General features: G+C 35.6%; 1 protein-coding gene across 3 annotated transcripts in view; it reads right to left on the bottom strand.

Annotated features, from left to right (window-relative positions):
- The window catches only part of ksr2 (kinase suppressor of ras 2), a 99,964-nt gene that overhangs the window by 11,243 nt on the left and 76,837 nt on the right, over positions 1-11,884 (bottom strand). For 2 of the 3 annotated variants that reach the window (XM_017427872.3, XM_017427870.3), the window contains 3 exons: positions 8,718-8,852; positions 6,956-7,085; positions 312-4,082 (listed from right to left, as the gene is read on the bottom strand). In XM_017427872.3, the coding sequence (XP_017283361.1) occupies positions 3,936-4,082; positions 6,956-7,085; positions 8,718-8,852 (412 nt within the window). In that variant the 3' untranslated portion in view covers positions 312-3,935. Of the gene's footprint in view, positions 1-311; positions 4,083-6,955; positions 7,086-8,717; positions 8,853-11,884 lie in introns of those variants that run through there. The other variant, XM_017427871.3, reaches the window with a different exon arrangement.

Raw genomic sequence — 11,884 nt, forward strand, 5'->3', positions numbered from 1 at the left:
AAGATTCCTGATATGTTTTTTTTTTTTTTTTTGATATGTTGAAGGAAAGGTTTTATCAGATTATTATGATAGTTACTTGTTACTTTATTATGTAATAAGAGGATCTGTTGTGAAGTAAAATATTTATATAAAAAGTTTGTGTAAATAGGATATGATTGCACGTTTAAGATTCTCTTGTGCTCTGCAATAATCTTTAGCAGTGTTGTAGTCAGAAAGAAAGTCATTTTGATGAAAAGAAAAAAGCTATCATGCTCAATATAAAAAGAAAAGATTTTGACAATTAAACACAAAAACCTCAACGATTTCCACTTTACCTGATAGCGCATGTTGATATTGTAGTCAGAGTATAAAAAGAGAGCAACAGTGCTTCTTGGTAATCTATATTGTCATTAAAGAACAAATATAGTTTAAACAATCAGGATTTAAAATCAATGGCCTTTAATTTCCCATGAGACAGGAAGTAGTATTTGTTATGTCTTGCTGTGTAAATTATACATGATTCATTTAAAGGGGGCAGTCGGTCAGTTAACATGTAGGCATGGGCTGATATCCAGTTTCAAGGTGTTCCATTGTGTCAAAACCTTTTAAGTTTTTCCATCATATGTTCCTATGATTTTAATGCCTTTTAATAAGATACCACAGACAAAGACAACTTTGAGCTGTCATTCACCTACAGTAGCTGAGGGGGAAAATTCCCTAAATTTTATGCTTGTGAAAAGAGACATCCTTGGTTATACATTTTGTCCAATGGACAACACAGTCAGTCACGGCTGGCCTACTAGAGGAGCAACACTGTTTTAAATCAGAGTTAGCATGTTAACATCCTAAACAACAAACCACAGGAAAGCTAAGAAGGCTAAAAACTCAGCTAAATGAATACTAACGTAGGCTTGTCAGGCTCTCCATGCTATTTTACAAAGACCAGAACAACAACAAAAAAATTAAATAGGTACAATTACTTTAGATTTATAAATAAATATAAATGAAACAGCTTGTTGACTTTATTGTTTTAGCTTACACTGCAGTATATTAAGTTTAAATTCAATTTTTTTTTCAATTTTTGTGATTTAGCAAAAAAAAAGGCTACATCTTAAATATCATTAAAAAATAAAAATGCTTTAAAAATAAAGTTGATCACAAATTGGTTTAAAATTTGTTTTGAATGCAGGAATAAGCTGAAACTGGTTTTACTTTCAACATGTTCCCTTCTGTTCATTGTCTCCTTATGTTTTAATAACTTAAAACTTTGAAACCATGATATTTTTGCTCAAGAACATCAAACCAGCCCATACCTCGCTGGACGGAGCTAACAGCTGTTGTGTAAGTCTGTAAGGTTATTTTATTTGTATGGCAAATTGTGACACAATCACAAACGGAAATCCATCTATCTATTTTTATTACCTGCTTCTCCTTTCTGGAAAAAATTTTCTTTTACGTGAGGGTTTTTATTTATTTAATAATTAGTATGATTTTAAAAGTTCTGTTTGACTTTTTTATTGTCTGTTGTTTATTTTTACTGCATATGGTAGCATTTATAATTTGGGACAGAATGATTTAGATTAATAATCCTGAAAATGAAAATGTATTTTATACATTTATTACCTAAAAGATTTATTTAAGTCAAGACCAAATAAATTTTGGATAGATGCAATTAAATACTGAGTGAAAGATAAATGTGGAAAAAGAAAGTAATTTACAGACGAGAGGCAATTTCTGCATTAAAGCTGTGTGTTGTGTGTTGTTCCAGCAGCCAAAGTCACAACATGATTGCTTTTTCTTTACTTTGCTTCACAACTCATTGATGCATTTGATTTTTCTGTCCAAAAAGAGAAAAAAAAAGGATCTAAAGAACAAATCAACTGATGAAATTTTGTGACTATTTCACAAGTTGCTTTGACACCGGCACAGCTCAGAAAATTATTTCCCTTACACCTGCCATTTTTATTCTATACAAAGATAAAGTTTCAAAAGATAAGCAGTTAGACATGTGCAGCTGTCTGCAATTCGAGGAAAAGTGAAAATTATTAGTGATAACACATGTATGAATATGCCAAACAAGCTCCTGCTTTGATGCCACACAAAGCTGGTATTACTTTGACAGTTACTGACTCTGGGACTCTTGTGATCCTTTTAGAAAAACTAGCTTTTTAGCATCATTGATGAAGACAGTATAAGAAGCGTTTTGGATCATCTCAGTTTATTTAGCTCATTTTTTTTATTTTCATTGCCTTCTAATTAATTCAACTAAAATGTGAATGACTGGATGTGTCTAACACCTAACTAACAATTCTGTGGAGGAATATATTTTTAACTTTTATAATTTTCCATTTAAAAATTATTTTCAAAAGCAGTTAGGTTTAACTTGTGCCATCTATAAGATGAAACAAAATCTGAATTTTTGTTTGTAGGTATGACAGAGTATCAGTTTTTGAGGTCTTGAAGCACTCAGTATATGTTTGAATAGCTTCTTGTGAAGGGCTGAAACAAGTTTTGTGAGTTCCTTTCCATAAACGGCACTTTAGACTGCTTCAGCTGAAATATAACATGTTATTTTGTAAATAACTAAGTAAAAATGTGTGCCCATAACTGTCAAAACTTCCTCCTTCATTTTATTTCTTACATGTCTCCAATACTTTGTCAAATATAAGTAATTTCAAATTGCCATTTTTTTATTTTGAATAATATCCTATAAGAAGCACAATGAATTTTAAAAAAGTCCTTTCAAACTGACTACAACATTGCTTTTTAGCAACTCTGACATAATTTTCACAAGCCACAAAGCAAATAAATGTTTCTTTTTTTTTCTTTTTAACTTTTGTTTTGCAGCTGTTGGATCATTTCTCTCCCTTGATGTATTAAACGTTCACATTGTTGCAGAAAAATAATTATTTCATGTTCCTACATAGCTCAGAAAGTTGTGTAATTTACAAAAGTGTGTCACCTTTGAAGTTCTCATATGGTTGGAATAAAAATACTTTAAATTACTTTACTGACTACATTATAGAAAGCTTTAGATTTTTATCTTATCTAATGTAATATGCAACTATTTACCTATTTTATGCAAAATGTTACAACTTGGGGAACAGGGCTCAGTGACAGCATGTATGAAAGTTGTTAAGTTCTGCAAGAGTTTAGATACATTTCAAGTGTCAGAAATTTCACAGAACAGCGCCGAGTGAGGGAATCCTGGCCTGACTGCTCAATGGCAGCAATTGTTCAAAAATCTACTTTACCTTCACAGGAAGTATTCTGAGCCCAGGCTGATCAGAAGTCAGTTTCACATCAAACAAAGTGGGCGAACACATCCCAGCACAAACAGGGATGCTGCCCTCTTCACATTCAACTGATTCGGTTTAAAGAAGAGAACATATCAAGGTGAACAAACGCATGAAGTTGAGATTTGTACATGAGAACTCATGAGGTAATGCTGACAACATGTCTACACAACTGACAGACATAAGGAATGATAAGACAATGTTATGAAAATGCACAGTATGGGATGTACAACAGTTACATTCATTCCAAACAAAAAGAATAACATGGAAACAATATCCACATTTGTTCGCAAACGTGTAATCTTTTTTTTAAATGACGTGATCTGTTAAAAGTTACAAGCAAGATACATCCAAGAAACAAATAAATATAATGAGAAGTCATTCAAAAAAAGAATAAAAGAAAAAATAATAAAAATATACAGTGTGTTTAAAATCAAATCAAACAAAACATGAGTCCCGACTGCTTTGAGAAACTGGACAGTCAACTTATCTGTACACACACATGCCGACATTCCATAAAAATACACACAGCATGGGCAGTTTTCATCACTCAGCTGGCTTTTGGATTCAGTGCATTCTTTAAGGAGGTGAGTTGTTTATGTGGGGTTATGGCGGCTGCTTTTTATAGTGGCGGACTGTTGTTGTTTTTACGGCCCTAGCTCATTTGACATACTCAGCTGACTTCCAGAAGTGGCCTGGGTGGGAAAGGCGGCGATTCCTTTTTGGCAACTTTTCCAGCAAATCTACCAGCTTAGAGAAGCTGGGCCGCTCTTCTTGCTTGTACGCCCAGCACATTAGCAAAATGTCCTGCAAAACATAAAATACAGATAAGAAGACACTTTACTCTAAACTTATGAAAAACCATATGTTGTGCAAAACGTCCTTCCTGTAGTTATAGAAAGTTTATTTTCTTAAATAGTCTAAAACAAACATTTTCAGTGTGAGATGCAGACAGGCTGAAGTGGATTTTCAGAATAAGAGTTGATGAGGCAAAGACCCCGTTCAGACCTGGTGTTTGAATCCATCTTTAGCTATCGGATTTCATTTGGATTGCTCTAAACACAGTTGTGAGGAGCCTCAAAAAGCATTGAGAACGTTTTCACTCAGACCATTTTTGAAGGTGGTCTACCTTTTTATCCGCATACGTTGGGTAGGGGACAGGTGTATGCAAGTGGTCTGAAAACAGCAACTGACTGAGTTTGTGTAATTAACACTGCACCACATTAAGCAGCAGTGGTTGATGACAACTTACACGACAGTAAAGTTGTTTGAGGTATCCAAATAAGTAACTGTTCCCACCTGGCAGCCTAAAAGTAGAATATTAGGTAAATGCATTTGAAATTTTAACTCTGAGCTAGACTTCCCAGCTTCTGTGTTAGACTTGTTCAAAAACAGTAGCATGAAAGAAAACTTTGTTATCACATTAGGACTCCAATAATAAAAAAAAAATGGAGGTGTTTTGAACAGTGAGGAAGATGGGGGAAAAAAGAAGACAAACAAAACCCTCGAAACATGTTACAGTTTGTGTTGCAGAGGCAAAAACATAAAACCACAACTGTGACAGTACTCCCTCAGAGTTGAGGGTTTTACGGTCTTTTCAATTTTGCGGTATCTTGTTCTGTGTTTCATTTTCTCAGTGCCTTTCTTGTTCTCACTTTATTTCCTCGGTCTGATCCCTGCTTGGGTTTCAGTTGCTCTTGTCTTCTGCTTCTTTCCTCCCCACACCAGTTCCTTGTTCATTAATCATCACACCCACCCTGCCTAGTTAATCATTCCTCTGTAAATACACGTTCAGGTTTTCACTTCTGCCCTTGTAACATCCTTGTCATCATTTTCCTAGATATTTTAGCAGCCTTTGCACTCTTTCTGCATGTGTCTTGTTTTAGTTCTGATCATCCATCTATGCATCCATTCATTTTCTTTCCACACTTTTCCCCTTCTGGATGACAAGGGAGCTGGTGCTGATCTTCAGCAGTCACTGTGTGAGAGGCAGGGTACATCCTGGAAAGTCGCAAGTCCATCACAGTGCCACATAGGAACACATGACACAGACAACCATCCACACTCACTCACACGTAGGGACAATTTAGAGTTAGTAATTAACATAATTAACCTAACACAGGGGTGTCAAACTCCAAGCCTCAAGGCTCCACTGTCCTGGAACTTTTAGGTTTTTTTCTGCTCCAACACACCTGATTCAAAGGGTTTAATTACCTCCTTGCCAAATCATCAAGTTCTCCAAAAGAATTTCCACAAGTCATTCGTTTAAACCAGGTGTTTTTAAAGCATGAACACATCCAAAACATGCAGGAGAGCTGCCCCTGAGGAACAGAGTTTGTGCACTCAGAAATGAATGAATGCATGGGTGATCTTTTTGCTATGAGCTTACCAGCCTAGTTCTGACCACAGCCCAAAAAACTGGAACATATCTCAAATCCCTGCACTGCCTCCCTCTTTGTAAAAGGATAGTTTTTAAAATCTATATATGTTAAAATCTTCTTATCAAATGGTCTTGGGCCTAAATACATCTCAGAGTTAGTTGTTAGATATGACCCATGTTGACCCCTCAGGTCATCAGGTACATGTTTACGCAGAGTTACAAGAACCAGAACTAAACAAGAGAAAGCAGCACTTAGATTCTCTGGAACCAACAATCACAAACTGTTGGTTCCTTTAATTTAGGACTAAAGAACATTACGCTTTACTGCAGCTGTAAATGTGAACACTTATTTTTATTAACTTATCAGTTTATTAGTTCTGAGATATTTACTTGTTCAAAGACTCCTTGCTTTAGCAGCACTTTTTTCTTGTGTTCATGAAAACAGATTATCCTAGCCAGTAGGGCTGCATAATATATTGAAAATTTATTGTCATCACAATGCCAGCGAGCACATTATCAATATCGCAAATGACTGCTTGGACTGCAATAAATCATAGGTCATTATATTTCAAGCACCATGCAGTCATGTCCCGCATGCTAATAATCTACTTGTTCAGTCCAACAGACTCTTACTGGCCTTGATGCTCACACCTGGTGTGAGTGAAAATTGAGGGAAATGTGGGTTTATTGCAATTGGTGTCGTTATCACAATATTAAACAATAATATCACACATTACAAGTTTTTCTAATGTTGTGCAGATCTACTGGCCACTCTCCTCCTGATTCTGCAGGCTGACACACCAAAGTAACCCCACACAGCCTGACAGACTTTGTAAATCTCTGCAAATAAACCCAATTCTTTGTCTCAATGTTAAACTTTTATTTAAGGTATTTTCCTTCGACAGGCCAATTTTAATCAACTTCACAGCTCTGACTTGAATTTAGTCTAATTTAATCTATGTTTAATTACATGGTTGCAAGTATTTTTTTTTCTTTTTATCAGAGGGGTCCCTAAAGTTCATTGTTCATTGTTTTTAATTGTCGTTTTAAAGACGTTTTACCTTGAAATTTTAATTATGAGTGTTCTTCAAAAACTTATATTATTTAACATGGATCTGCAATCTTACAGAACACTTTTCTAAATCCAGCACCAGCTTATTACCTTTATCATACAAAGCTAATGTTTCAATTTTATATGATGGGTAAAGAATTCATTAAGCACTTGAACATAAATATTATTCAGCAATTAGAGTTGAAGACTAATTCATAATTGGTGCAAAGGAAAAAAAAATGCCCTTACCAGTATCTCCTTCCCCATGCCAGTTTGGGCAAGGTTGGGCTTCATGCCACTGCCGATCTGCCATATGATCACCTCTGCAGGCTGATTCTTATAAGGCCACTCACGTGCATGCAGCTCGTACCAGATGGTCCTGCGAGGACAGAGGAGCAGAGCGGGTCATTGCTCTGAACTGTCTCACTGTCTTTAAAAGACTTTTGTAAAGGGTTCACACTAAGGCTAGCACAAACAATACCAAGCAACAGGAAACTAAAAACTGTCATCTATTCAGAAATATGGATATATTTCTTCTTCTTCCAACTTTTTTGTCCTTTGTTTAGAGACTTTTAATTTTGGTTAATGCTGAATTAGTACACAGCACCTCCCCTGTGCAAATAAGCTGTTTTCATTCTGCTCCTGCATGTCAAGTTTGAGGAGAATAAAAATAGCTCTTTGCCAGGAGTAAATAAGAAAAAACTGACGGCTGATTGTTGATGAATATGCATAACAGCCAACGGGGTCACCTCTAGGTAATACAAAGGCCAACAGAGCAGCGGGACATTGTGCACCAGTGCTGCACTTCTTTTCCCTTTGGAATATTATAGCTATGAAAAACCTCCATATGGGGAACCATCTGAAAATGTAATTGTGTTAGGAGTCGACAGAGCAGGATCAACCTCCACAAATTAAGTGGTTATGGCTGTGGAGGAAGAATTGGAGCCAAAGGGATTTTTTAATCAACTTAGGGCACATTTAAAATTGGGCATCAAAGGAGGAGATAGGACAGACTTTTGTCTGGGAGACTTATTTGACACTCAGAAAAGAAATCTGTATGGAATAACTTGGCTCAAAATTTGCCTGTCACTTTTTTAAAGAGACAGAAAGCAAACCATTGCCACACTTTAGGTTATTTTGCAGAATTACAAATCTTTTAATGCAAATATAAAAAGTTATTTCTGTTAACGTATCTTGTCAGTTTGAAATATCACTACATTTATTATCACTGTCTTTAACTTTCAAACTTTTAACCACTTCATGTAGTTTTTTGTTATTTGCAGCATTTATTTCAATATGTTTCAAATCAATATCTTACATTAACCCCAAAAGAAACAGTCATTTAAAATGTGCACTTTATCTATCCAATCAGCTTCCTCAGTCCGTTACTGTATTCCAGTTAAAGTGCAGAGAGAAATCTGCTAACGTTTAAACTTGCAGACTCAAGCTTCTGATCTGATAATATTAAATAAAAATGTGAAGGAACAACTTGTCTGAATAGAAGTAATTTGTTCACTAAATCCAGTGACCCACCAAATTAGCCCCGATCTCAGCATGGCAGTAGGAATTCATCAGAAACCCACCAGATTGAGGTTAAGTTGTAAATTGCAAGAAGACAAGAAATTATTCTTTTTATTTTTATACTGTTGTATGTTTTGTTTTGTTTCTGGAGCAGGAGGTCCACATTAAAGCTTAAGGAGAATATAGTCATGTATTTTTTTAAAAAGTAAATCCCTTGGAGGTTAGTTTACTCAAGGTTTTTACAAAACCTGCTTTCTGTAATACCCCTAGTTGTCATTGCTTATTTCCACATCAAGTCCTACCAAATATAAATCATACCAAGTTGAACTTTCTTTTGTTGAGAAACCTTACAAAAGCACCCCCTTAAGCCATCCAAAATGATTTGAGTTCATGCATGTTTGGGGTTCGTCAACACTTTGTTATAAATATCCTGTTTCAGACACTCTCCGGACAAACAACAAAACAGGACATCTGGTTAGAGGACACTCACCCGAAAGCAAAGACATCTGACTGTTTGGAGAAAGGAAGCTTGTCCTCCTCTGTGTCCGGAGAAAGCTGCTGGATTATTTCTGGGGCCAGGTGACACAACCAGCCGTTGGGGATTCTCAGTTTGTCTTCTCTTCGGCTGCAGACAGAAAATATGAAAAGGATGATTCATCAGGATTTATGTATTGATCTGTTATCACACTATTAAGCCTTGACAATGATTGCTCAAACCTAAAAGCAAGATGTGACGTCTTTCTATTAGTGCTTTTAGAAAACTGTGAGCCTTGTGTTTTAGAGCTTTATTGCTGGCCTGTTTTTACTACCAACTATGACAATCTTGAAATTTGAGAGTAAATTTCCGTGTGTTAAAGGTTCGTTGTAAGTCATTGTGGAAATAGATACAACAAAGATAGATACAACAAAATGATATATTATTTCATTTATTTATTTCAGTCCTAGTAATACCCAGAATAAAAAAGAAAGCTGATTTGAGGTTTTCAGATGCAGTTTTTCACAGACTGGTAAACCTCTGCCCATCTTTACTTCTGAAAGATTCAGCCTTTCTTTCTAAAGTGTTTTTTTTATTTTACTGACCTGTTGCCAATTAACCTTATAAGCTTTTTTAAGATGTGTTGGTTTGATAAAATTCAAAAATGACATTTATCGAAAAACAAGATATAATTTACTAGTTTCAACACTTGATATGTTTAATATATTTCTATGAGAATAAAATATGGGTTTATGAGATTTGCCAACCAGTCCATTCAGTTTTTATTTACATTTTACACAATGTCCCAACTTTTTGAAATCGAAGCATCTGCACCATGGTTGTTGAGGCACTTTGCACATAGTCAAGGAAACAAAGTGTCATTTCTTCAAAAAAAATGGCTTCATACTTGATTCTTTTCAAGTATTGACTTGTTGCCAGGTGACACTGATGCCTTTTGTTGTTTCAGTTAAAAAAAGCACACACTTTTGCCTGATTTAAAATTAAACATGGCTCAAAATGTAACAGTTTTGACATGGAGAAATTAGTTAAACGTGTGGAAAATGCTTAAACATTTGCAGTGAATAAACCTGAATGTTTTATGTAGATATATTACTGGTATATTTAAGTCAAATTTACCTGCTGCGTGTAATCTGCCTATTATACATGGTGGTATAATTATATCCATTTTAATATTTTGTTCTACTGTGCTTGCAGGATGCAGTTTTTCAGATAGCTCATGTGCTTTTCTCACTGGTGTGTTTCCAAAGAGATTTCACAACCTCCAAACATTTTCTTGGATGCCGATGAAAGATTCTGTCTCTTTAGGTCAATCTTGAGCGGGCACAGTATGGGATGACTGGTGTGCTCTGTGTGTCATGGCAAATTACAGAAAATATCCTGTCTGTTGTGAGAGGCAGTTCGTAGCATTTTTATCACACCAGTGATTCATCGATTTCCTTGTGTGACATTTCTGTTTGTACTGTCTGTACTGACAAATATATCCAACCAATGATGGATTTCTCTGCTCCTCCATGATGTTTTTTTCTCCCCTGAACACCTCTGTTTACCACCATTTGTGTTCTTTAGTATGTAAAAGTAGGAATGTCTTACAGATAGATTGAAGAAAGTTTTCAAATGTTATCTAAAAACTTACCACATGTTAAGAGTAAGATTTTGAATAATTATAATAATATCACCTCTTTTATATGATAGTGTGAGGATTCCAGTGTTTTGCTCTGTCTGTTTTCCACTAACCACCTTTGCAGCGCCTGAGTGGCAGGCGGATCTAATGAGACTCAGCTGTACCTCGTGACAGCTGATGAACTCCACCTGAGCCAGACCAGAATTCTTTGCTGGACTGTTGAATGCCAGTGGTAGTTCAACCTAAAGCCTAGTAATAGTTTTAGTGGAAAATATATTGATTTACCTTGTGTTCTCCTCTGTGCTCTCTGCAGTTTTTGACTCCTGTGCCTGCTCTGAATCTGGAAAACCTGACAACTTCTATCTTCTGAGTTTTCATCTCCTGAGCTCTGCATTAAGATCTCTCATGTTGAAACTGGCTCAGCCTTTCTTCTCTAAGTGTCTGCCCTGCCACTCTCCAACCAGACCGTTTTCCTCAAATGAAAGTTGCCTCCTGGTCCTGAACTGCAAAGGAACATCACAGTCTTCCTGGTCCTGTCATTCTTCCACCAAGGAAAATAAACCACTTCCATCCTGTTGTGATTTTTATCTGTTCTCGATAACTCAACTCTGGTAAAACAATTGTTATCAAAATGGCCGATGGATATTCCAATCAAATTTATACGATTTCTGAAAAAAATTCTTTATATATTTCATTTACTATTAAAATTTGGTTGCAGATTTTATAGCAACATCGGCAGTTTGTAAGCCTTTCTTTTAGCCATTGAGAGGCTTATTGAATCTGTTGCTTTAGTCTCTCTTTCATTGGTAAGCTCTTTTTTTAAATGTGCAGGATTTTTTTTTTTTTTTTTTTGCAATGGCAAATGTCAGCTCTATGAAGTATTTTGATGGGATTTAGATAAGAAACTATTTGTAGTGAGCTTAAAACAGATGATCTCCTTTTTTAACTATTCTTTTGTGCTCCTTGATTTGTGATTGGAGGTCATTGTGCTGCTAAAAGACCCAAGACCTTCAATTCAAACCTAGTTTTCTGACAATAAAGGCCTTTCCAAACAAGAAATATGTAACATTATTCCTTCCTCAGTGAGTTTAAGTGAAGACATTTCGTACTGGTCAGCTTTGCCTTATTTTGTAACAAATTTATGACTTGCAAAAGCAGCAGAGAAAATCATCTGAGCAATGTACTTGAGACTGGACAATAAATCAATTAGCTATTATCACTTAGGTTCTTGAAGAGTTAGGATTTTCTCACGTTATATCATGAAATCAGTTTATGTTAGCGCCATCAAGCATGCAGTGGTTTTGTAAAACATACCAGTCATGGATAGAAGAGGCTGAAAATATTTCTACAACAGCCAAAAATAGATAAACATTGATGACTTGATATTTTAGATTTCTCATCTCTCAGAAGCCAAATTAACCTGCAGCTTTTACAGTTCAAACTAATGCCATATTAAAAGGATTGGTGGTCAGATTTAGGTTTATGGGGGCCATGGCCACAGTTTAGCTCTTCCCCTTAGATTACTGCAATTAAACCCTCA

Source organism: Kryptolebias marmoratus, linkage group LG1 (genome assembly GCF_001649575.2).
Source record: "Kryptolebias marmoratus isolate JLee-2015 linkage group LG1, ASM164957v2, whole genome shotgun sequence".
Lineage (NCBI taxonomy): Eukaryota > Metazoa > Chordata > Actinopteri > Cyprinodontiformes > Rivulidae > Kryptolebias > Kryptolebias marmoratus.